The sequence below is a fragment of the Drosophila simulans genome, chromosome 3L (assembly GCF_016746395.2).
Source record: "Drosophila simulans strain w501 chromosome 3L, Prin_Dsim_3.1, whole genome shotgun sequence".
In the NCBI taxonomy this organism is placed as follows: Eukaryota; Metazoa; Arthropoda; class Insecta; order Diptera; family Drosophilidae; genus Drosophila; species Drosophila simulans.
Genome location: NC_052522.2, coordinates 9076718 through 9103651, shown reverse-complemented (window position 1 = coordinate 9103651; position 26934 = coordinate 9076718). Strand labels below are relative to the sequence as shown.

General features: G+C 42.8%; 1 protein-coding gene across 2 annotated transcripts in view; it reads right to left on the bottom strand.

Moving 5' to 3' along the window:
* Positions 1-1165: 1165 nt before the first annotated feature.
* LOC6737393 (glutamate receptor 1) overlaps positions 1166-26934 on the bottom strand; it is a 28842-nt gene continuing 3073 nt past the window's right edge. The window contains exons 2-17 of one of the 2 annotated variants that reach the window (XM_016171177.3): positions 25440-25798; positions 24348-24500; positions 23676-23803; positions 22932-23061; positions 15299-15552; positions 14683-14847; positions 12671-13003; positions 12359-12460; positions 11494-11734; positions 11144-11238; positions 10876-11043; positions 8486-8600; positions 6387-6847; positions 5439-5683; positions 4661-5120; positions 1166-4407 (exon numbers count right to left, since the gene is read on the bottom strand). In XM_016171177.3, coding sequence (XP_016031141.1) covers positions 4303-4407; positions 4661-5120; positions 5439-5683; positions 6387-6847; positions 8486-8600; positions 10876-11043; positions 11144-11238; positions 11494-11734; positions 12359-12460; positions 12671-13003; positions 14683-14847; positions 15299-15552; positions 22932-23061; positions 23676-23803; positions 24348-24500; positions 25440-25572 — 3288 coding nt within the window. In that variant the 5' untranslated portion in view covers positions 25573-25798 and the 3' untranslated portion in view covers positions 1166-4302. The remainder of the gene's footprint in view (positions 4408-4660; positions 5121-5438; positions 5684-6386; positions 6848-8485; positions 8601-10875; positions 11044-11143; positions 11239-11493; positions 11735-12358; positions 12461-12670; positions 13004-14682; positions 14848-15298; positions 15553-22931; positions 23062-23675; positions 23804-24347; positions 24501-25439; positions 25799-26934) is intronic. The other variant, XM_039293228.2, reaches the window with a different exon arrangement.

The window sequence follows — 26934 nt, the reverse complement described above, 5'->3', positions numbered from 1 at the left end:
AAATTTCATACCCCAAGGGCTGCGGAGGGTCTCTTGGCCTAAAAGTCTCACGCTTTGGCCCAGTGGTTTTTATGCTAATGTGGAGTGTGGGTGTGATGGGCGGTGGTGTGTGTGTGTGTGTGGTGCAGATCTTTTGAGGTTCGCAGTGGTCTTTATGCCAACACGGGGGCCATCCTTAAGCCGCCTTGCTAACTCAGGCAGTTGGCAGTTGGTTGGTTGGTTGGTTGGCAGTTGGTTCGGTCGGACTGACTTGGCTGTTTGTGTGTTAATTACTGCGGCATGTGCGGTATCGTGAATCATGGCTTCCGACTTGCCAGCCATTCCGCCAACCCGCTTTCTAATTATGTTGCACTGGAGTCGGTGGCAATGGCAACAAAGCAAACGGCAAGGCAACAATTCAACCGCAAACGCATTTAGTTCATGTTGCATACACATCCCAGGAATCCAGTAAATAGTTTACCGAGTTCCGAAGCAGATGGCCTAGCTACTCGGCTTTTGAGCAGTGATGGTTTGGATTTGGGTATATATATCAGTGGTATAAGTTGTAAACTAACGTAAGCACTATTTTGAAGTGAAAAGTCATACTAATAGGAATAGGCAATAATATGATATTTTTGGGTATCAGTTGCATAACAATTTAATTACGCAATAATTCAAAAACTTTAAGGCCGATAGACATATACCATAACTCCGTTACAATAATTTACATGTATATGGTTATGCTCAAGCAAATGACATACCTTTCCCATCTCTGGTTTTGTGGGTTCTGCGCTGTTTTTGGGTGGCTCGTGGACGGTGCTCCATGTCACTGCAGTGAGTGCACAAGGAGAGCTCATAATAAAGGCATCCTGTGCCGCCCCTTTGTGTGTGTGTGCAGCATTTCTCAGCTGCCGCATGTGGCAAGTGCGGTAGACCGTCAATTTGTGGAAATGCTTTTAGCTACCTAAGTCAGTTGGCCTCGACCGGGCAATGTACTATTAACCAGCCGGGTTTATTTGCTCAGCCAAATTTATCTTAATTCATTTGGATTAACGATGAGCTGGAAGAATGGATGGATTGCTGACACCTTGAAGGAAGATGAATAATTCACTTACTCAGCCAGATGATCCATCAGATTCGAGTTCACTTGCCGCCCACTAACCGCCTCAATTAAAAGAAGGAATCGTTTAAAATATTTATTATTATGCTAGTTTTATTTACCATCTTTGTTTGCTTTCATTATGCTTTCACTTCGGTTTCGGGCAGTTAAATGCAATTCGATAACAATATGTTTGCTAAATGTTAATAAATATATCAAATGTCCCGCTCTGACCGACGGCTGCTCATTTCCATGTATTTACTTTGGTAATATTTTACAAATAAATTGGAAATTTATACACGTGGTTAAGCAAGACTATATGGAGGGGGCGAATTCAAATTGGCATCTCAAAAGGTTCCCGGGCTAAAAGTCAGAACTTAATCAATTTAAGTGAAAGTGTTATAAAATAAAAGTACATTTTTGTTATATTCAAATTTTGATTTTAACTTACGGCTATGCATTTTAATACTAATTGTATTTTGATTTCTTTAATATTGTAGTCATGTTGCCGGGGGCAAAATTCGCATGAATGCCCATGTTTTTTGTTTGGCGGTGTCAATTGAGTTTTTTCCTTTTTTTTTTGGCTCTGTCTCTGGATTTTTATTATCTGATTTGATTCGTAGTCCTTTCTCTAGCAACACATTTCTAGTTTTCCACTTGCAAACGCATCGGTATATATGTATATATAAATACTTATTTGTTTAGACAGTTTACCATTTATATTTATAGGTATTTACTCTTGCACTTGAACATACATATATCTCGGTAGTTTTATTTGAATTTTCTGTTTACTATTGATATTAAATTTATTTATGCACTTTAGCGGCTTTGTTTGATTTTCGTTTTGATTTTGTCATAGATTAAATAACGAAAATTGAGTTTAAATGCAATTCACCTGCAACAGTTGTTGTTTGAAGTCTCCCCGCCTGGCTTATAAAACATTTAGGCACCGGCACACCCAACCATCCCGAAAAACCATAAGGAATGGGAAGCGTAAACCGAAGTATTAAATGGTTTTAAAAATAAATGCTCTAATCAATTTTATGCACACACAATTTTTGAGCTAACAACGATAAATTCATAAATATTTTACAATAGTTTTAAGTATTTTTGGATTTAAAGGTTTGTTCAACTTGTTATGTTAGCTTGGATAATATTAGTACCATTTTGAATGCCTTTTGATATGACTTGATCATTGTTATGGTATCTCGCATTCCTTTCCTCTTATTGTTTTTAGTGTTCAACTTTTGCCCAATTATTTCGCATGTTTTATGTACAATTAAGAACGTGATCCATGCCAATGCAAAGTATACTAAATATGCTAAAATTTAACTACAGTTAGAGTCGGTTTTATTTATTAGTTTTTACAATTATTAATTACAGCTACATCCTGCTTGCTTTGCCCAATTTCAATGCGGAAGTATGCGACATTTGTTGTTGCTTGATTTGCCTCACAATTCAAACACTATAACTAGCCTATCCTAATAGTTAGTAACTACTCACTGGGAGGGGCGGAGTACAAAATGACACCCATCAGGATAGGAGTAAAAAATAGTTAAATAAATCTGGTTAGAACAAAAGTGGATTTAAAATAGCAAAATGTAATAATCTGCGAAAATTATTCTCACTTCGCGCAGCTCAGAAATCAAAACAATTTCAATTAAAATAAATTTAATTAAAATTCTGCTATTTAGCCACTTGTCTGATTTTTTCCACTTGTTTATGCTGAATCCACGAGTCCAACTATGAGTTAAACTATTTTCTTTATTCAGCGCTAATTAATTTATTACAATATTTGTGTTCGGGCCCCCGCCTGACACTCGCTTTGTATTCATTACCTAGCCTTTTTTTGCTAGCCAGTATTTTCTGTAATTTAATTATAAACAAATATGCGACAACAAATCCTGCCATGATAATTGAGGTGGAAAAAAACTGAACACTTATCCCATGTTTTGTGCGTGTTTTCGCAATTTTTCCTTTTAGCTATTGAGTTGCGGCGCATTTGTTGTTTTTGTTTATTAAAAATATTAATCAGTCATTTGAATGCAATGAATTGCAGTGTTTACGTGTATACATACTATACTATATATGTAAGTATGCAGCTGGCCGCTTATTTATGTGTGTGTGTGTGTCTTTATGGTTATTTTGTGTTTGTCATGTTGTCCTTTCCGCCTCATGTATGTTGTCATTTGCTTGTTTGTCCTCGCACCTCTCATTTCACCACTCCACCTGACTGCATCTCATCCAAACCAAACCGAACCGATCCAATCCGATCCTCCCCAGCTCAGCTCAGCTCAGCTGACTGTTAACAGTAATGCAATAATTTATACCATTCATTTGCATTGCCCTGCCGACAGGCTCTAAAAAAATTTGTTTGCCAAATGATTGCGCAGCGCAATTATTTGAATGCGGCCGCATAAATAAAGCTACATACTTTGCTGCATCGCACGGCTATGAGATTTATTGTGAAATTCTTGCGCACTTATTGCAAATTAATAACCATCAATTTTGTTCTCAACGCGAGCCATGCATTTTTCAGCGCATTTCCTCGCATTTTCACTTTTGAAAACGGTTTAATTTTCAAATTACTTGCACTTTTCAATAACGCACACATTTTTGCATTAAATGATTTAAATGCGTTGCATGAAAAATTCAACGCATTTTCGAAACTGGGTAATGATTTTGAATAAAGCTTACATTCTAATAACAAGTGGCCTTGGGTAATGATAAAAATATTTGTCATTTTTTAAAAATGTGGTTTAATTTTTAAATAATTTTTTTCTTAATGCCAAAATTGCCAAATTTTATTCAAATTTAAAATTTGTAGAATAAATCTCCTGTGCAAAATGGCTCGCCTTAAAGTATGCAGCGTTTTTTAAGCTTCTGCCGATGTGTTATTGCGTGTGGTTGGTTTGCGGCACTTACGACTAGGTGTCCTTATAGCTAACAACCCATCCGAGCACTTACTTGCCATACGGATGCTGGTTGATGTCCGGCGAGTGGCGCATCAGTGTGGCACTCCCGCTGCTCGGCGACAACGTGAGACTGCCCTCGTGGCTGCCGTTCATGCTGCTGGAGCAGGTGGCCGGAACGGATACGGTCACTGTACCGCCGTGACCGCCGCCCATCATCTTCTCCGTCTCCTGGCGGCTGTTGGCCATTATCCGGCGGATCGTGGGCGCGCAGGGAGTGCGTCAGAGGCGCGACTCCTGCGCATGCTCATGTCAGACCTGCCCGTGGGCGTTCATGTGCAGGGAGTCCCCGGCGTCGGGGGGCGTGGCCGAGAGCTGGGCGGGCGGATAGTACTGCAACGAGGCGCAATTGAGATACTGTGCGTGGATTAGAATCAATGCTTGGATGAACATCGCAAGTCCGTTAAAAATAGAACACATATCTAGCACTCTATAAACTGGTTTAATGTAGTACACTAAGGAAAATAAAACTTGTATTTACATTTTATTTTATTTAGAAGTATTAAATTTTAGATTATAATAGGTCGGCTTTAAAATAAGTCACTTTTAAGTCAGTATTAAGTGTAAAATACTTTAATGTCAAATTTGTTCTCTTTTAAGTGCAACTCACCCCGACGCGTCCGTTGTCATAGTCGCGACTCGCTTGAATGGTCAATTTCGCCTTGGCGTGCATGGTGTCCGTCAGCGTGCTCCTTTGATGTGAGGACGGCATCCCGCCGGGCACGGCGCTCGACGGACCCAACATCATGGATCCATTGGCCTTACCCAGACTGCCGCCACTCATGCCGCCGCCCAGTCCCATGCCCAAGCCCATGCCGGAACCACTGGACGCGGAACGCGAATCCCTGCTGCGGAAGCAGTACTCCAGGATGGCCACGAACACGCTGACGAGCAGGCCGCCAATCAGGATGTAGAATATACCGGCCACATTGCTCAGCGATAGTTCGCTGTGCGAGGTCTCACCGTCCTTGTGGGTGCTGCATTCCGCCTTCTCGTACCACCATTTGTTCCGCAACTTGATCAGCTCGCCGTTCTCCTTTAGCGTCAGCACGGCCAGATTGATGGGGTCCCTGTTGAATGGGGAGCGGGAATGGAAATGAGAATGGCGGCGCTTTGTTAAGTATGTGGGTTAGCTTTCATCTCTGGCTGAAAACTCCCCAGTTTCTCGCCGTAAAAGGCATCAATTTCTGACTCCCCGATGTCACCCAGATTCCGGAACTACACATTAAATAATCTTTGACATTTATTAAAATAAAATATTTTAAAATATTTAATTTTCGTATACATTTAATGAATTATGCTTTTAAAATTCTATTTTTTACATAGTCTTGCAATGAAAAACTAATCAGCCCACTTAAGTTGACCCCATTTCCCCGCAGTGTACTCACTTGAGCGCCGAACCGAGCGGCGTGGCGATGCCAAATCCCTTTGTATCCAGATTGCGGCCCACTTTCATTGTGTCGCAGGGCTCGCGGGCGTTCACATACTCGTTTTTGGGTGACTCCACCAGGAGGGCGTACTTGCCCTTGGAGTTGCGCACACGTTTGATCCCCTCATCGTAGGTTGGCACGAAGACGTGCTTGCGCGAGTTCATGTACTCCCACATCTTGTTGTGGAGTCCGATTTGGGAGCGCTGCGGGCACACAAAAGACGAACGGGAATATAAAGTACGGACTGCGGAATACGAAATACGGAATACGGATATAGCGTATACGCCCCGGCATCCCGGGACAATCGAATGCATGCGTATAGGGACACCCGTTTTGCCCAGACATCCATCAGTAGGATGCTGAAACCGAGTGCCTAGTGGGCTACCAATGGCTGTCGGAGTTATATATGAACGTACATAGTATACGAGTATGCCCAAATATATAGAAATATATCTGCTCACATGGCGGGGCAGCAGAGCGTAAGTGTGCTTAAAAGCATCTCAAATAAATGTAGCCATAAAAAATAGGATTGCTGAACGGCAGCGGCAAATTGCTTTTTATTTCTCGTCTAACACAAATTAATTCGTGGCCCGGCTGGGGCCCCTCTCAATTTTGACGTCTCAAAAGGCTCAGCCAGCAAATTCCAATGGTTTTCTAGGCCTTGACTGTTGGCTTTTATTGTCTTTGATTTGGCCATTGTGCGGTTGTCAAATGAGTGTGACATGAGTATCCCCAAATTAATTTGGCTGCTAGGCAATGGGGACTCGCAATTCCATAAGTAGTCTATGAAATGGGAAGGTATATAGGTATGCAGAGAGATATATGGTGACCCACTTTTAAGTCATGAAACGTATGGTCCAATTACTTTCCCTCAGTGCATAGGTACCTGTCAGAGTTTTCACTCACCCGGAAGAAATCCCACGTGGAGCCGTGCAGCAGAGTGCCGTACTGCACCTCCGTCTGCATGGCCAGGTCCTCCGGTGAATTGATCGGCGTGACCATTCGCTCCACGGTGAGGAAGGCGGCCAGGTTGGCCGTGTACGAGGAGATGAGTATCAGGGTGAAAAAGAACCACGAGGCGGCTGCAATTCGTCCGGACACGGACCTCGGCGACAGATCGCATCCCTGCTGCATGAAGGCGGCCAGCGAGAACCAGAAGGAGTTCCACACGCTGAACTCGTTCACCGCCGCCGAGGAGGAGCCTCCGGAACCGGGACTTCCGGCGGAGAGGGCGGCCTGCAGGGCAGCTGCTCCTGCTGCCGTCTGGGCGCCCGGTGTGGGTGGTCCCGGGGGAGCGGGCAGTGGTGCACCTCCGATGATGCCGGGCGGCTGCTGATTGGCAAGCTGTTCGTGATGTGCATGCGGATCTAAAAAGGGAATCAGGCGGAAAAGGGGGCGGTGAGTTGGCCGCAAAAACCGCAGACGGCAAACGCAGTCTGCTAATGCACAGTGAGAAAAAGTGCATTACTACTAAACTAAAGACCCAGTAAATATTGAGAAGAGTGCGATAAAAGGTGTACTTATCTAAATATATATAATACATATGGTAAGAACATAAAACATAAAAGGTGTTCCAAGTAGATGTTGAAGACTTGCAAAAGTGAAATGGTAACTCGTATTGATTATACTTAAGCTTTGAAGTAACCTGCATGACCTATTATTTTCCCCATTAAAATCCTTTCAGGAACATAATTAATCATTCTAAATTTAGTTCGGTCGCCCAGTGTGAACTGGATTCCGAAAACAGGGAGTGAGCTCTCAGTACGTGCCCATGTCGACTGTCCAAGTTTCAATCATTTCGTTTGGCTTGGCTTTTTGCGCCTGCTCTAATTGATATGCAATCAAACCCATAGCCAAGTCTCTGTTCCCCATTTGCTTCAATTGCAAAGCCATTGACTGTCGGGTGGAGATGTGACGACATTCGTCCTTTTCCCAGCGAGTCCTGCTCGTGAGGCTGATGTGGATGCTGATTTTACTGCCGGCATGGCGTGTCCTTTTCATGCAGCAGCATAGTCCTTGCCAGGTTTCATTTTGCACTCGCCTTTGTCCCACTCTGTGGCACTGGGTCCCTCTGTTTATCTATCTTCGTTTTTACACATTCTGCAAACGCTGCCTGCATACAGAATGTTGTTTACTTTCCGCTAAAATTACATTAAGGATGTTTTGCAGGATGTCAATAGATTGTTATGAACAGCCACTCCACATCGCCGGCTCTGATTCTCTCACAGTGACTAGCTTCCCCAGTTCATACGTACGTATCTGACTCTCGTTCCGATTGTCAACTGAATTCCAGCAAAAAAACAGCAGTGCCAGTGGCAAATTGGATTAAAATAATTGAATTTTCAGTGAAATCAAATAAAATCGAATGCAAAACAAGTCAAAAGTTGTAGCAGATGCATACAATTACGAGATTTTGGGTCTTCCGCCTGGAATCATCGCTTTTTTGGCTTACGCACATATCTCGTTAGGATGCACTCAAAGAAATTGTGCACTTGGTGTGAAATTAAATTGTAACTTGAAAAAGGTGACACAATGGCAATGTACCCGCATCCAATCAGTGGAAACAATAAACGTATGTTATAGGTGTTTAAGGATTGTAGATAATATATCTTTACAACTGAAATCATGCAAGTTATTGCCAAACTTAAATCAGTTTAGTTTTTTGCAATATGCTTTATTTTATTATTACTTTAAATACATAGTTGGGTAAATGGTAATTAAGTTATGTTCCGAACGTATTCTTTACAAAAAATAAATTAATGGCTTAATTGATAACTGAATTTAACGTAAATATAAAAATGAAATTGTGCTCAACGCATTTGCCTTTTCTAAATTAAGACAATTACATTTGTACTAAGCTAATGCCAATTTCTAAGCACATTTACGTGGGCGAAATCCCCGTATTAAAAGATTGCTATTCCGAACTTTTCTTAAGCGAGCAATTTAATTCAATATTCAAATGCCCAGGCAGGTGGCACAAGGGCAGGTGTGCGTACAGTACTCACCTGGCGACTGTGATTGCTGCGGCTGCTGTTGCACGAGCCGCCATTCATGTGGCGAGAAGCGCGACACAAAGAATAGCACGATGCTCACGCCGATGTAACTGAAGATGACGCTCACCTGTTGGCAGGTGAAAGCAAAAAGAGAAATAAAAGAAAGTTCGCTGTAGGGATGGTTGGTAAACATGAGACATGAAATTCGTGACTGGGGACATGGAAGGCGGCTGGCTGGAATACCTGGCACCTGTGCAAGCAGCCACTGCTGCCGCTGCTGCTGCTGCTGCTTTTTTTCATTAAATTTTCTTAACTAATTGAAGCGGAAGCGGCCGGGGCTTCCTAGAAAATAACGAAACATTAACCTAATGGGGCGATGGCGAGGGGGGCAGGCGCTTTCGCGGCGGGAAGAGCCAGACAATAGCACCCAAGGACATCGACAAGAGCAGAAAAGCTGCTGTCGACTCTACGGCAACATTTGCCACCGTTGGTGTTGCAGCAACAGAACGGAGAAAAAAAAAATGGGTTGCAAAATAGTACTCGTAGATTTTCGAGTATAAGATAGAGATTTTGCTCATAATTAAGCATTTAGTATTGTTCCTTACAGGACAATAGGGTTTTTTGTAGAATACAATTCAGATACATTTACTAAGATTATGTAAATGTTAAATAATTTTATATGTATCTTAATTTGTTTGTAAAGAACCAGCTAAATACATAATACAGAAGAAAGGTTCTTAACAGATTTAATTTCTGACTCAGCACTTTAGTTGTACAGCTGGCTGTGACATATAAATGTTTATGAACTTGTACCATTTTTTCGCTCAGTGCAGAGCCAGGTGTTTGTGTGTGTGGGAGCTGTCAGCACCTGAATGGCTGCCATGGCAAGCGCCTTTGTGCGGAAGGAAAGGTGTGTCCTTGTCGTTTTACGCCGCCGCTTTCATATGCCTGAATGGCTTCACCACACTCACACTCACACGAACACACACACTCACACGCTCCTAAGCAGGATTGTGCCGCTTTGAGTGTGTGTGTGTGTGTGTGGGTGAGTTAGAGTGAGTGTGCAGCTGAAATGCTTCATTTAATTTATGATAAATTTTTTGTAAAAGACTTTTTTATTAGCTTGTTAACTTTGCGCCTTGGCTTTTGCCTTTTCCTTTTTGGCCCGCTACACTTTCGCTGGCATCTTCGGAGCTCAGTTGAGTTACTCCCGACCCCGGCAAACTAATTTGCATTTGTAATTTTTTTCAGCTCATGTCAAATTACGCATTAGCTTTCACTTTGGCGCGCTGTTCGCCGACTTTTATTAGCATTTAATTTTGCGTTTGTCGCGCTGTCAACACTCTTTGACTTCTCGAGATTCTGATTTGGGCTCTGCCCCTTTTTATGAATTTTTTATTGTGCGTAAATTTAACGGCCTCCATAATTTTGCGCATTTACAGCGCATTAGTAGCAGTCGGCAAAAGATGGGTATATGGCCATCTAATTTGTTTAATTGTCTACCCAGTTATCCTTCCGCCGCTCATCCAACATTTTTAGTAGTGGATGTGAAACGCCCGGGTGCAACATAAACATCAACTAAACGCTCATACAAATTTGATGGCTTGCCATTATTTAAACAAGCCTCGAGCGGCAAAGTTCGGACCAGAGACTAGCGTTAAATTTAAAACTTGACGGCCACGTAATTTCGGGGAAAACAACTCCCATGGACACGAAGTGCTGTGCTGCTGTTTATGCGAGTAATGTTAAAAAAGGCAAACAGTGGCAAAAGCACAAAAAACTTTGTCGTTTACTCTATTAAACTTTGGGAGCTTACGTGGTGCCAAGTTGAAGCCGAAACCAGAAGAAATAAATATACAAGTCGAAACTTTTGCCGCAAACTTTTCCCCGAGCAGCGGACACAGCCTTCTTCGCATCGGGCGGGTAAAAAAAAGGCGGCGTAGAAAATAATGAAAATAGGGGCGAAAAAAATTGGCAAGCGTAAAAATTACCAGGCAACGGCGGCGAAACAGAAGCAGAAATGAAGAAATTGTTTAAAAACTTTACTCATTTGTATGCAGCGCGATTTTTGCAACATTTTGACTCGTTACCAAAGTGAAAATAAACACATTGCTCTATGTGTTTAGCCTGAGTCCTTTTTAGTTTTCGGTGACGGGAAATAATTAGAAATTTCGAGGCAGTGCCAAGTGCCATAGCAATGAGTAAAATGTTCTTGGCTTCGAGGATACAGGTCCTGGACAATCCACAATCGCAGTCGCGAAATCCGGCTGTAAAATCTTCAACTCCAGGTGCAACGCTTCGCTGAGCGCCAATGAGGCAAAGTGCATGCCGCCAAAGGAGAGGGGAAAGAGGATGGGATAGGGAAACCGGGATCTACGGGAAACTACCTAGCATATACGCACCCAAATTTCCTGTGATAAAGGATTCATGAAGCTGAACACGCCGGGCGTCTGCTTCACTGGCTTCTTAATCATGATGGAGATGCCCAGCGACATGAACGGCTTGCTAAAGTCGATGACACGTTCGCGTTCGGCGGTAATCGTCATGGCGGCAATCGCAATATCCGCTTCCTGCAATGCGAAGGAGTTCATTTGGTAGGTGGTTCGTGTCAGAGGATGCGAAAAGGGAAACGGGAAGGAGCACGGAATGGCCGCGGGCGTAGGAACTTACCTTGCGCACCAGCTCACCCACCATTCCGTCCCAGCCGCCATGGGCACTGGATTTCTCCGAGCCGTAATTGCCATCCTTGACCAGGCGCAGCTCGTCTGCAATTCACACACATGAAGAAATTGGGATTATACAAAATATCGATCCATTTAGGCAAGAACTTATTTTAATTTATAAAGTTACAGCAATTCATTTTTCGGAATTTAAAGAATGTAGTTTATTTACTAAATTTCATTCTCATTAATTATAAATTATTTCAGGCACAACATTTTTCTTTGAGTGCACGGCTATCGTGAGCGGGCTTGCCCTTACGGCCGATTAAGCAGGGCATCGCCCATCGCGCATTCACTTACAGTTAATGCCCAGCTCCTTGGCCAGCAGATCGGCCAGGTCCTTGCAGTATCCTTCGAAGCGATTGTTGCCGTGCAGCTTCTCACCGAAGGCCACCTGCTTCAGCATGATGTAGGGCTCCTCCAGGACAGTGGTCACGATGTAGGTCCGGTTCTTCTCGAACTCCACGTGCGGACGCAATCGTACGTACTTGGCATTTAGGGGCTGCAGTCCGGCATCGTCATTCCACTCGGCCACCTTGACCTGGGTTGTCAGAAACGAAGAAGATGCCCCCAAAGATTATAAATTACTGAGCTGGGCAGGCCATAAATAATGCAGACATCGACACCTAGATCCCCACATGGGAGCAAACCGAATCGATATTTGCCTAACTCTGAATTATTTTCCATTTCTCAACGGAGAACAACAGAAAGGGCAGCTTATTTTCATTTGAAGTTGTTCATTTGGGTAAGTTACAAAATGTAATTACAGTAAAAACTGCATTACTTCCAAAATTAATATATTGTTGAATAAAGTTGTAACTTTAATTCGACTTAACACGGAGTGCTGCGTATTTAGACTAAAAGTTGTATAATTTGCTGTTTGTTTCACTTATAGTAATAGATTGAAAAGTTGAGATTTGTTTTTTGGCTAAACTTCTTATGCTCCTAAATCGAACTTTAAATTCTGGACTCAAATTAGAACAGCCAAGCTGCCTGCCATTTCCCCTTCCGAAAATAGCCAAGTGAAAACTAGTCCCCAGATGTGGCCCAGTGCAAAACAGAGCAACGGCCTTAACTTTTTCCCGGATGGCTTAACGCCGCGCGGACCATTACACACAGCCCCAAACTACACTAGACAACAAAGCAGAGAACACAAAAGACATACCATGGCGCTGTTTACTGTCATCTCGACGACGTGCAGCGTGTAATTGACGCGCCTGCCGTCATCGTTGAATTTGATGTCCCCGGTTAGGCCCTCGATTTCCACCTGCGAAGGTAAAGATACCAACAGAGAGATATCTGTAGTGCCGACTGGGCCGTAAAATAGGAGCATTGTGGGGGAGGAAGTGGGTGGGTTTTTGGCGTATATGTGCTTAATTGCTTTGTCAGTTTGCACGGCTGGCAGGTGTATCGATGTCGATGATGTTGGTACATTGTGTCCACATCATCGTCGCGAACATCAATGCTTCTAGCTCACCTTTCTCAAATAACGCGATATTTTATCGCCGTGCTCCCAGGCATTCACCCAGCCCTTGGCCGTATTGCAGTCCAGTGCTCGCGAGGCCATGCCACCGGATCCTCCGGAATCGCTACCAGCGAATCCACCGCCCGCACCACCATTGCCACCACCTCCACCGCTGGCGCTGTAGTTGTAGCCATCGCTGGACGTGGAGGCCGCCGCCTGGGCCACCATCAGCGTCTGACTGCGACGCTGCACATTGTTCCGGAACTGGTCGGGCTTCTTGCGCAGGATTTTGTTGAACGCCTCCACCAGGACGAAAACGGCATCGTACATGAGCGCTGCCTGGGCCTGAGATTTTTTGATTAAAGAAAAATGTGGGGGTTTCGATTAAAAGATTTGCAAATGGTTGGGTAGTTCCTATATTACAAGTACTTTAATTTGAATCTTATAAAATTATTATTATAAATCATAAGATTTACGATGAAAATTCAAATTCAGACGAGAATTCTTAATAAATAATTATAAAAAAATGCTGTACTTAAACTGTTTAGCATTTAAAACAAATTTTAAAATATTATTTAAAATATGATAATTATGAATAGGGTATCCAGGTGTTTAATATAAACTCTGCCAAAAAGCATTAATTTGGGAATAATCCAAAAGGATAGGATGGTGGGTGTGGATGACAGTCAATAGAGCCCCTCGTGGATTCATTACTGGTAAGGTGGTTTAGCTGCTGGCATTTAATGAGTGCATTACACGCTGTTATTCACAATTTTGCGAGCCATTGCCCTCTGGGGCAGAGCTATCTTTTGCCTTATTTAGCCCAACGGAGCAGCAGGTGTTGGGCAACTAGGGGTTAAGCTAGCTAGCCCAAGGCCCCCGGGAGAGTTCATCCACGAAACGTGTCGCAGATTAACCCGCACAAAAGAGCGGGCATAACTTTGATTTAATATTTCGCCGCTGGCTGACTGGATGTGCGAGTCCTTAAACTGGCCTACTGGCAGTTGGGCAAACACGGAATGAGTGAACTGAAAAGGGAATGCCACACAAAGGCTTTAATGTGAGTTTCCCCCAGCACATACACACTCGCACACACACGCAAGTCAACAAAACAAACAAGTGCTGCCAAAGAGAGCAGCGGTCCGCTGGACCGGAACGGACTGAATAGCAAGGACAACGGTTCAGACCGGACCGGACCATACAGAACCGGACCGGACCATACAGAACCGGACCGGAGAGAACTGTCCTGCAGCTGAATTCAACTAACGTTTAAGCGCCACAAAGTGAAATCTTTGTCAACAAGGATAATGCCAAGGAAATACAAATATAAACAGCCAGCCAGCGCAAAATAAACCAACTTGCTGCTGCCGCAAGGCTGTCCTTTTTACACTAAAAGAAATTTAGCTTAGCCACAGTAAGTCTATAACATGATTAAAATGATTAGGGCTCGCTTTAAAGTATAAATTTTAAAATTTGCATCTAAATATGCATGAAAATGAGGCAAATAAAACATCTATATGCTTTATGTGGAAAACAAGTAGAGACGAAAAGGAATTTTAAGTATAAAGGTTTGTACTTTTGTGTAACAGTTCTCTGAATGCAAGCAAGTTTATTTCCTAGTTCTGTTAACTATCTCTTGCCATAGTGTATACGTCTGTGTCCCGGCAGCATTCACAAGGACAACGGAGCAGCAGCGACAAGGACACATGTGCCTTTGACTGCAAGTTGTGCGATAGCTATCTGTCTCCTGGCCGCTTGGAAAAAGTGAAATCTGGAATCTGTCGCCGGAATACTAGAATACTAGACGAGTATTTGACTACACGCAACACAAACAGAGGCACAAACACAAGTGCAAACAGAGCGCAAAGCGGCGACAAAGCGCCGCAAACTATGCTACAGTTCTGTCTCTCTCTCTCTCTGTTTCTCTCTGTCCAAACATTAAAACCCCGCAAATATTTAACTGCCTAATAAGTGTGTGCTGGCCTCGTTCGGACCGGATAGCGGCTTTGACTATGGCTACTCACCGAAATCGATTCACGGCCAGCGCCCACACTCATCTGTGGGTCCAAGCGCTTCCAGCTGTCGTAGAACTCACGGACCAGCCGCCGATTCGTGTCCACGATGCGGAAGCCCGTGATGTTAATAGCGCCAAATTCGATTATCTCGCTCTCCCAGCGATCGTCCATGACCTGCAATGCAAGACAATGGAATTGAAATTGGGTTAATAAGGCTACAGTGCGAGGAATCGGTAAAAGCAGGGGGGTCAGTCCTTTATGAGTTAAAAATACCAAAATATTAATATAAGCCATTTTATGCACGTTAAATGAACCCTATTATGAAATTATAATTATACATTATTTATGAAGTTCATGTGGTTATTTGAATCACAAATTAACTGATGTGCGATACAATGTCTACAAATATTTTGGTCTTAATATTCATTTAAACTAATTTATTAATGATATGGAATATATGTGAACCATCTATCTTTAATCAAAAGAAAAACCTTTAACTTATGAATAAAAACATACTGCCAATTTTGTTGTTACTAATCCCTGATGTAATTTGGTTTCAGGATCGTTTCTAGCCTTTGTCTCGGGTGTTTGCTGGTTGGGTTTTTGGTGGGGCAGTAACACTTACCAAACCACTCAGCAAATAGTGGTAGGTGCGACGGCCCAGTCGCAAATCACGCACATGCTGGATGAGTATTTGCTTGGCCATTTCCGTGGGGCAGTCCAGGACGATGTGCTTGTTCTCGAATCGGCCGATCTGCTCCAGCGTGTGCAGGAACTCGATGGCCATGCTGACATTAGAGATGCGTTTGACCAGCTCCACTTGGAAGGACTCGTTGCCGGGCCGCAGGCCCTGGTATATTTGCTGGAGGCGCAGCAGACCTGCGGTAGTGAGGAGGGGTTATCAAGTGTGATCCTGTTTATTAACTGAGTTTCGGGGCAAATTTACACACATTCTGGGCCATCCGGTCATATGACCAGATCCAGATCCAGATATATAGATGCATTAGCTGAGGGCACACAAATTACGGCCATCAACAGTTTTGCGAGTCGTTAGCCACTGGAAAGGAATAAGCCCCGGGCCCTTGGGTCCCTGGACGCCCAAGCCCCGAGTCCCTTATCAACAAGACGAACATTTGCAACTCACAGGAAGCCCAAAGGCTTGGATGGGGGTCAGACAAGGGGCTATATACCCATAACCATCCAATCCACCCGACGAGAAATCAAATGCGTCGCGTTATTCACGCCGAAATCTGCTTATGCGAAAAGCTCGTCTGAAGTGAATTGAATTTAATTCGGTTGTAAGCTCCTTATTTTATTGAAACCGCTGCTAATCAGCTGATGCTATCAACTGCGCTTATCTCAATTTTCCAGAGAATTGTGACCAGACCTCATTGCGATAAGAATAAAGTGCAATTCAGGTGCTATTTTTGTGGTAATAATAAGCCATCAAGAGTTTTTTTGTTATTCCTTTTCAAAAGAAACTGTTATTAGTTAAAGCAATTTGAGATCTAGTGCACACTTAAAAAAATTATGCATAATCGATTAAATAGTGTTACCAAGCAAAACTGAAATTGAAAGAACTATGTTCCTCGGCCTTCATTTGCTTTTTAGAATGTAAGCTCCTCAAAAAGGATTACGAATAGATTGATATCACTATGATCTTTTGAGTTTTCATTGAATTTCTTTCGTTTAATGGCCATATTTAAGCACTTTCACTTTAAATTTCTGATTTTATTTATTTTCCGACTAAATCTTTTCCAATCCGCCTACACAACGCTCCAGTTTTCTTTGTCGCCTGGCCCTTAACATTTGCTTTGTCTAAAAATAGGCCACACTCGGCCCCACTCCCCTCATCACCCCCTCCACAAACAAAAGCCAAAGGAGCAAAATCAGTTTCAATTTGAAATTTACCGAAAACGGATACAAGGATGCGCACATGCCACTGCGTATCCAGCAGATACCTCTGGATGGGCCGCCCAGAATTTAGGCCAACTGCGGCATGTTTGCAATGCCAGGGCCCCGAGGCAAGGCCAAGTTTTGGACCACTTGGCAGGAACGTCGTTATCCTTGTGGGCCTTCGTATACAGTATACCGTATTCCGGCATTATCCTCGGCTCCATAGTTAGCACGATATGCGAACGAGAGGAGAATCCTCCTCTGGCAGCGCAATTTGCATTTGTGCTTATTGAGTTATGGCTGCAACTAACTGCTTTCATTCGCACTTAAACCGAGCTTCAGCTCCTCCAGCTCTTCCTCTTGCCGTCCTCCCGCAGGACTTTCCTCAAACTTTACGAGTCAAAACTCAACGATTCAATGCGCCTGGGACCGAAGGAAACGTACAAACAGATAGCCTCAGAGACAGACGGACAGATGATTTGTATTACAGCTACGCAGCAAACAAAGAAAGGCGAAGGACGAGGGGGGAAATGTGAAGGAGCGGCGGAAAACCAAGGAAAAGCCAGCAAGGAAACTGAGTGAGAGGATGGTGAAATCTCGACTGGCTCTCGGTGGATGTCGCATGAGACATGGCGGTGCAACTCCAATGCGCCTTCAATTTATGTTTGCGGATAAAATGGGATTTGCTTTTTGCTTCTGGCTTCTGCTGGATTTTGATTTAGACATCGCTGTTGCTGTTGTTGCTACTTGCCACGCCCACTGCTACGCACGGGCGTACCGTACTCAATACTTTTCCAATTTGTTGTTGCTTTGATTTGCACTATGTGGGGAGTACAGTACATATATATTCGGAAGTTTTAGGGTATCCATGGGTAGTTCGGGCAATACGAAATTTGAGAGAGAGAAATATCTTCAATATTCATTCACAAAACTATAATATTCTATGTCCTTGGACTTGCCAATTGACTTGGCATATTGTTTTTAATCCTGTTTAAAACTTGCTTCTATGATACTTTTAGACAAGATATACATTTTTGCAGACTGGTAGACATCTTTAGAGATAATTTCAAAAAGCGAAGAATTTCAGTGACATCCTTTTTAGGTTTTTTCAAATATATGTATATATCTGCTGAAATATAATACTAATAATAGATAAATTGTTAAGTAACTACAGCTTGTACGGTTTTATTAAGACGGAATTTCTAAATGCAAAGCACTCTGCATACGCATACACTCCAATCAACTCGGGTCAGAGGATGAAAATCGCCACTCGTCGCAGTGGCATACATCTTTTTTGGGGTATCAAATTGTCCTGAATAATGCAGAGACTCCCGATTCTATATCTCCTAAATGTGTGTGTTTCTGTGTGTGTGTGTGTGTGTGAGTGTGTCCGTGTGGATGAGTGAGCGGCCATTTTTTGTGCGCTCCGCTCGTTGTGCAATAAATTTTCTGCCTTGCCTTTTATACAATTTCATTTGCTAGCACTTCCTCCTCTCCAGCGAACCCCATCCATTTCGCTTCCATTCGCATGGCTTGTGTTTGGATTTGATTTTTGTGCTTTTTTCGATTTGAGATTTGCCGCTCGGATTTGGGGTATGCGTATGTGCGTGTGTATCCATGTGTGTGTGTGTGTGCGAAATCGGAAAATCGAAAGTGTAATTGAAGAGCATGCTGTTGCGGCCGAGGATTTTGTTTTATTTCATTTTTGATATGAAAACATTTTTGTGGCTCACCCCGCCGCATATAATTCGACCTTCCCGATTCCCGATTTCCCGTTTGCCTATCGACTTTATGGCTCGAAATTGGCATCCCTCCCCGATTCCCAATTCGAATCCGTATCCGTATTCAAGTCCCCATCCGCTCTCGTATCTTTGTGTGTGTTCGAGCATTTCCGTTCGTTTTTATTGTTTTATTTCGAATTGTGGCCGCTGCTCTTTCATTTTCGTTTATGTAACGAATTTAATTTCCAATTATATATATTTTTTCTTTGGAAACCACCGGGCCAAATTCAATTTGTTTTCGAGTAGCAAAGAAAAAAAAGTGAATCGAAATTGAATTTGAAAAGTGCCTAGAGAAGAAGATTGCAGGGCTTTGGCTGCCACTCAATTTGGCCACTATCTCTCCAGTGGCTATGCAAATCTGTCACAGCCACAGAGCCACGCCCAACTTTCACTCGAATGCGAAAAGTAAACAAGACAATTTGTTATGTTAAACAAAAGTTAGTTTTGCGGAAATGAAGTTTTGCTGCCTTTGATAGCGACACCGGCTCACATCACGCAGATGCAAAGATACACAGATAGGACAAGAGATACGGATGCGGATCCGGATGCGGACATCAGATATCACACACACGGCCAACAACTAAGACATTCGGCAGCATATTTTATGGAGAAAGTTGACAACAGGGGATGCTAAATTGTGGATAAACAAATGTAATTACAACGAGAAAAGTTGCGGAAAAAGTGATGGCCATAGGGAAAGCATTGCTGTCGGCTGGTTTTTCATTTCCCGATTGACTGCAAAACCAAATATTCCATATTTTATGCATTAACTGCCCGTAATTAGGATACACCAGAGGGCGGGCCACGCCCCAATTTAGCAGCTTGTTATGGTTTTTCACTGGTCTCCGTTTCGTCCTGCCTGTTGTGCTATCAAAAACTTTGCCGCTTTAATTACTTACAAACTGCGTCGTCTTTGGCGGCCTCGTTCGGTTACTGGCGGGAAAACTGGGGGAAATTATGCTGACAAGCTCAAAGGCTTTGCGCATATGTTTTCAATGGCCTCGAAAGGGGTGTAGGAGGGGGGGATGGGGAAAAGCGGTAGCTGGCAGCATTAAATGTATCAAATAACATGAAAGTGAAAGCGCCGTAAACCCCATAATGGTTAAATTAATGGCAGTCAGCCGGAACTGGAGGCCTCGTCTCCATTTTCTGGCCAAGGACTTCTGTTCGTTGTCGTTGTCTTAACGCAATTTGCGCTGCCATTTGACGCAGTTTATGCAAATTCATCTGTGATTTAAATTATGTAACACGCTCTATGGTGGCAACAATCAGCGCTCGCTTATTATTCATGATGCCCACTCTAGCGCAGATTCTTTTCAGATTTTTATATCCCCACAAACCACTCATATTGAACATCGAACTGGTATGCCATATACATATTTGATGTAGATATCGATGGGGATTCTATTTTTTTTTTTTTGGGCCAAAAGACAATCAAGTCTTTCATCTATAAACGAAAACCATTTGCATAATTCTGCAGTTAGGGTTCAAGGGTCGCATTGATTAGCCGTAGGGTTCAACTTTAATAGATTTAGGCGCTGACTTTGGTGTCTTTAATAAACAATAGTGGTCAATCGTGGAACTGCTGACGTATTCATTGCAGCATGAGCAAGCGAATTCTCACATGTCCTTAAAAGAGCTCACGCACCAGGACACGCATACACACAAATACAAGTATCTACGTATTTGTCTCTTGGTATCTGTATTTGTATCTGTGCCGTTGTCTGCTGCGTATTTGTATCTGTGACTCCTGCGTGGAATGTTTATTCTTATTTCTCGCCCTGCCCCTCGTAATAAATTTCATTTCACGGCAAGTCAATGTGCTGTTAACACGGCAATGGGCAGGACCACGCCAACCCAACGCGTTTCTTCTTTATTCCCAGATTTCTTCTTCATTTTCGGCAGCTGCCAGGACACACATGGCCCACATATACATAAATAAATATATATGTATGTATACATACGTACATGTAAGTAAGACATTTACTTTCATTGCATACTGTTGATTGTATGCTTTTTCATACAGAAATATCGATGGCAACGTGGCAGACTGAAGGGGTCACGGAAAATTGGGTTCTGGCTTTATAGAAAACAAGCGAAATAACATTCTTCCCACTCCCTTGTAAAAAAGAACAAATTAATGATTTGGTGAACCGAAAGAACAATAAAACAAATATCGAATCAAAGTGATTTTTTTTTTTTTTTGGCCTGTCTCAAGGATCCTTGCATCTGGCTGGAAACCGGCTAGCCGAGCATCGCCACCTGTCACTTTTGCCTGTGCATGTCATTTGTTCTAGTGTCTCGTACGTGCAAATACTTTGCGATTCATTGGCACTGCCTGTCTGTGGGAAATTTGCTTATACGGCTCATTTGACGTGGCTGGCTTGGATGATGTCGATGACTGGAAGCGGGACAGCTGCTCGGAGCAGTTAGCATGTCAAAAGGATGGGCCACCAACCAAGTTGCCAACTTGCCACATTGCCCCATTCGAAATGAAGTTATTTCAGCTCGGTTTGTGTGCTGCTGCTCTTTGCCATTTCAATCGTGCAAGTGGAAAGCGATAGGATTGTACGACACAAAGTGGGGTTTTTTGGTATATTTTAATGTATATCATTTTCATATAAACGCCTGTTTTTTAAATCTACATCCCTAACATCTGATCGAAAGTTAAGAGTTCACCTTAAACTAGGCAAATTACCAATTAAAGTCCAACCTAAGACGCTTAACCTTATTTTCGAATTATCTATATGGACCTGCATTAGCAAACTCATCAATTTAAGACTTAAAGGCTAAGCTGCCGAAAAATGAATATCGCTCAAGAGCAAGCCGCGAATCTCGTGTGCGGATTTCTTTAATGACCTGTGGATGTCCCGCCCACTTTTCTTGTCTGCAAAATCCAATAGCCGGCGGCGGCACAAGTGTTTTTTAGTGAACAATCTCACACACTCGCGCACACATAGACTGTGCGTAAATAAAATGAAGCATAGCCGCTGGGCAAGCACGTATTGGAATTTCCCGGCATCCCAGCGAGAGCGGCCAGCAAATACAATAATTTCACAGCTAAAAGGAAAATGTGTGTAAGCCAATTTCTTGGCCAAGTCGTAAATACAAGCAAGAATAAACTTATAAGCCGCTGGCCCACTTCGCATGAATTAGATTCTGTGGAAGGAGCGGGGGGGAAAAACCCATAACGAAATATTGTTTGTGTTTGCATCGATGGTTGTTTCTGTTGTGATTGTTCTACACGCCACTCGAAAAATCGTATCTGAAGCCGGCCATTGCCCATAAATAGTGTTCTTTTTTTTGGAGCATTCAAGGCAAGGCGCAAAATGTTTTTCCTATTTCTTTGTAATAAACTCGTTGGCGCGTTGAATAAACAAAAGGAGGAAGCCATTCCAGGACAAAACAGTTGCCTGGCCAAAAACAATAGGACGTTGAGAAGGCGTAGGCGCTACGTGCCAGAAGTTGCCTTGTAAACATGACCATAAACCAAGCCGGCGAAATGGAAATTTATGAAAAATGAAAAACGGCCAAGCAATTTTGTCTTCCCCATCACTATTAATTGGCCATATATCGCACTATGGCCTTAAAGTCATATGCCGGCAATCAGATTTTATTAAGCTGCTAACAAGAAGCCACAGAGTTGATTGAGTGCCACTAAGCATTTGGCACGGCTTAAAACAGCCGATGAGATACACACCAACACATGCACGAAGTGAAAGCGGGATGAAGAGAGATTAACAAACACAGACATAGACAGAGAATCCGGGCGGGGGGCTCGGAGATTATGAACTGGCTCGAATTGATTGAGTGCTGTTGGCCACCGCAAAAGATTTTCACGTGGCATTCATTAATAATAATAACGCAAGAGCCAGACACTAGACTCCATCCATCCGGACATCTCTTCATGCCCCCAACCATTCGTCGTCGGTGGCCACATAAACCAATTGTCCAACTGCCAATGGCGCAAAATGTCAGCGAGAAGCGAGAATGGAGAAATGGAGAAAGGGGACCTCAATGCAGACGGCTGTGTCATTAAACTTTATTTATGCACTGGATAAATGGAAAATGCTTGCAGAAACTTATAACAAAGCAAATTTACGCTGCAGTGAAGAAGGGAAGGCGGAGTGCTTACAATTTCACTGGCAGAAAACTAAAGAGCTGTTTTTGACTAAAATTGCTAATTATATTGCTTAGTTGTTAAAAATATTCTACAAATATTTTAAGTAAGAATTATTTACTCGTTCTTACTCAGATGGAAAGTTTATATGAGTGTTTGAGCTTTTGAAAGTTTTTAAACAATTGAGAATAAGTTTGAAATAGTCCGAAAATGTAGTTGACATGAACAATTAATTATTAAATATTAATATAAAATATTTAAAATTTTTCGCACAGTAATTTATATAAAGTCCCTTTCCCGACCCCGACTACATAGTTTGCATAGATGAGGTTGCAAGAAGCGAAAGCGGAAAAATGCTTATTGAGTCGCTCAGCTTCCTTCGAATCCGCATCCCCATTCTGCGAATGTATCTATATATCTGTTGATGGCCATGTATTAGTATGCATGCTGGCTGTACTCACCATCGTGGGAATCGTAGAGATAAATTATTTTGCGCCAGCCATAAAATTGTATTGTATCAATGATGGCCTGATGATAATCCGGGCGCATGCTGAGGGCAAAGTCGAGGAAGCCAGACGATGGCGTAAGCACCTAAAACGCGAAAATTATGGAAAACAGCCGCAAATCGGTTGGAGAAGTGGGCAGGAGGAGGCGGAGGAGTGCGTTGGGTAGGAGGAGCAAGGACATGGCGAGTTAGTAAACATGAATCATTATTGAGTGCTCATTGTTGTTGGAGCTCTGGTTTTGGGCTCGTTTCGGGCATTTGCCTGGTTGATTTATTGGGCGAACGGCCTAAGCGAGGCCAAAAGTGTGTTATAAATTTTTAAAGCGCACGCACACGACACCAACACCAGCCAGCCAACCCAACCAACCAACCAGCCGGCTTGGGCCAGGACATCATTAGAAACAAGTGGCCAGGTTGACCGACTTGGTCCCAGCTCGCTAGTATTAATAATGATTTGTACCTGGGCGGCTTATAAATATTTTCCAACTGGCCCAGCTGTGCTGGTGGAGTGCTTTTTTGGGTGGGCTTTGGGCTTTGGACTGTGCGCTTTGTGCGCTTTGTGCGCTTTTCAAGGTTACCAATTTATATTGCGAGCCAACAGTGCGTATGATTAATATTTCATATTTAAATAGCCAAACGACCTTGGCACTCGCTCTGGTCCCACTCGCTTTAATATTTATTAATGTCTTAATGGGCTCACCTTCTCGGGAAACCAGGGCGTCACGAAGGGCATCTGGAAGGTATTCGAGTAGGAGTGCAGTGTGTCGAAGGAGTCGGGCGAAACGGCTCCCAGCATCGAGTATACGCCCCTTGAGAACTGATTGCAAACTGCAAGGAATGAACGGGAAGAGGACATACAAGTATGACATAACATTCCATGTAATTTATTGAATGTTTGATAAATCTTAAGCTTGGGCTACTGCGCACACCATAATAGATAGACTTAAGTTACATTTATGACATTTATATCTGTTTTAATATTGAATCATTTGTTTTAGACATTCAATGAAAGCAAATTCTAATTAATGAGGTACTGCTTAAATGAGCTGCATCAATATTCTAATAGTTGCAATGCATAAAGAGCGCTGACTTGGATCCTTTGCAATTAAAGTCAACAGAATATAGAAGGAAATTCCAATGATAGCTAAATGTAGACCGAGTTCCAAGGAAATTGAAAAAATAACAAAATATGTATAATGGCAGACTTGCTAAAAATGCGCATAATTATCACATTTTTTTTGCTACATTTCAGCAATTTCTGCATCTCATGAATTCAATTCAAAGGTGCGTCAAAATTCAATAACGCCTAACGAGCGAGTTTTGTGTTCTTGTTTTAATCAATAGATTTTCAGAAAATTACTTAGATACTTACTCAGTCGTGACAATTTAAAGGCATCCGCCGTATTGATCACATCCACGTAGGCCTGCAGCTCGAATCGACGGGATGAGACGTTCAGGTTGTGATTGAGCATCGCGTACTTGAAGGCCGATTGCACCTCGTCGGTTCCCTGCTCGAAAATGGCACCTGTTTCAGGTGAAAGGCAGCAGCGGCAGCAGCAACATGCAAAGATGTGTAAAATTGCTGTTAGTGCTCGACTTGGGTAAAAGTTTGGGCTTTTTTGGGGTAGCGGTAGCTGCTCCATCGAAATTGTCAATTAAGTTCAAAGCAAAGGCACTTTAAACTTTGTAATTGCTTTTGCGCTCGAATTTTATTTGTGTTGTTGCTCTTGTAATTTTTTCTTCGCTTTATTTTTTGTGTTGTTTTTGTTTTTTTTTTGGGAAAACTTTGTTGCCGCCTTTCAGGCTACTGTTGTTTTTCTCGTTGTTGCTGTTGTTGTGGTGGGCAATTTGAGCCAATTTTTAAGTGGCGTTTGCAGCAAGCTAATAAGCGTGGCGTTTCAGCTTTCAAAGTGGCCAACAAAAAAATTGAGGAATAAAATGGAATAGAATGAAACTGACTCCTTGCAAACTTCATTTTGGTAGATGATTTCTCGGACAAAGAACAACAGCAAGCGGATTTTATCTATTGAAAAATAATGTCCTTTCTTAGCTTACAAAAAATGTATCTTCGAATACAAGTTAACTGCGCGAAATATATGCAGCAATTATAAATTGAAAATTCATTTTGAAATTCCATTCTTTTCCATAGTAGATACACATTTTAAGGTAAGGTTAGCCCAAGCACTTGAAAACTTTTAACGTAGCCTGTTATTGAATCAATATTTTTTTTGTCCGAAAAGGTATTCTCCTTGAGAGTTTTGGAAATGGGGAACTTTTGCGCGTTTTAGCCATTTCCCAGCAAGCTGAGGCGTGTGCAGCTGAACGTTTATAAAATAAGAGTAAGTGCCAGGACAAAACCAGGACACGAATAGCTGGATGCCAGGATGCCAGGAGTGGGTGGGTGGCTGATCCTGCAGCTCGGGTCGCTGTCAGATGCATTGGGCTTACGGTTACGGTTACTCACCTAATGGGATTTTCTCGGTTAATGATGGCTGTGCGCTGACTCCCCACCATCTACCTCCACCGCCGCCACTGCTCCATGTTAGCCATAATAAAAAGCTTGGCCAAAGGCAGCTCAACTTTAAGCCAAAGCGCATTTTGCAGCCCGTTGATACTGCTGCTGATGCTGGCGGTGCTGCCTTGTTGTTATATTGCTATATCCTTGCTATTCCTGCGGAACAGGACTCCTCTTGTTGTTGTTGCTGCTGCTAATTCTGCTTTTCCGCTTATTTTCTGCAGTTGTAGTTGTAGTTGTAGCTTGTCGTCGCTGGCATTGCGAGCATTTTGCCGCACTTAGCGCAGCATTTGCATAATTTGTGCTGCCTGCATATATTTTCGGGTCAGCGATGAGTTTGTTTTTTTTTTTGGGCAGAAAGCAAAAAGGTTGTGTTAAAGTATGTTAAATATATCAGATGATTTTCGGGGAGATTTCGTGTTGGGTTATCATGCAAATTGTGCCCCGTGTAAGTCGCTTAAATTTTTCGGCTTTGTGTGCTTAATTAAACGTTTCCTGCTTATTGGGGCAAATTAGTGTGTATTTTTTAAGACCGCCCTTTGAACCACCCCCAAGCTATAGCTATTCACTCCGGCACGCGTTGGCCTGCACGTGTCCCCAACACCTGGAAAACTGACAAATGCACGCGGAGAAAAGACTAAGGCAAGTCACTCATTTGGAAAGTTATTGCCTTGAAATTGTACTAACGTACAAAAGATACCTTTTAATTATGGCTAAACAACTTTCTAACTGAAACGTAGCAAGTAAACTAAAGTTTTAGTATATTGGTATTAGTATTTTAGTATAAGTTATTATAATGACGTTTCTTGACGTTATAAAATCGTTATATATTGTTTCTTGGGTAAACCCAATTTAACTAAGGATTTTATTATGATTTTTAAAGAGAAGATGTGAGTACCTTGACTAGATTAATATATTTTTTTATTAAATATATTTTGGCAAGGCTAATTATCAGATAAAAAACAATTCATTTATGCCGCCACAATTACAATGATTTACAGTATTTTCTTGCACTGTAGCAACAGGTAAACTGGCAACTGGCACCTGGCACAATGGCAGCCGACTTGGCAACTGTCGCGTTTCATTCACTTTCCGCTGAGGCTCGCATTTGTTCGAGTGTGTGTGTGCGAGTGTGTGTGTGTGGGTGCGAGTGAGTGAGTGAGTGTGTGTGCCCAGTGAACTGTATGCAAATATGTACACCTGGTCTATATGCGTGTGTGCGTGCGTGTGTCTCCGCCTGCGAATCCTCTTGTGCTGTTGTCTTTGTGCGTTGTCAGTGTGTCACTGTGCCAGCAGCTTGTGCAGTTATTGTTGCGCCTCGCCGCCCACCTGTCCTCCTGCACGCCCACCACGCCCCCTTTCACCTGACGCCTCTGCCGCCCCTTCCGACCCTTCCGCCCCGGCACACACCCTTTGGCGCATATCCCCCAGTCGTTATCCTTTC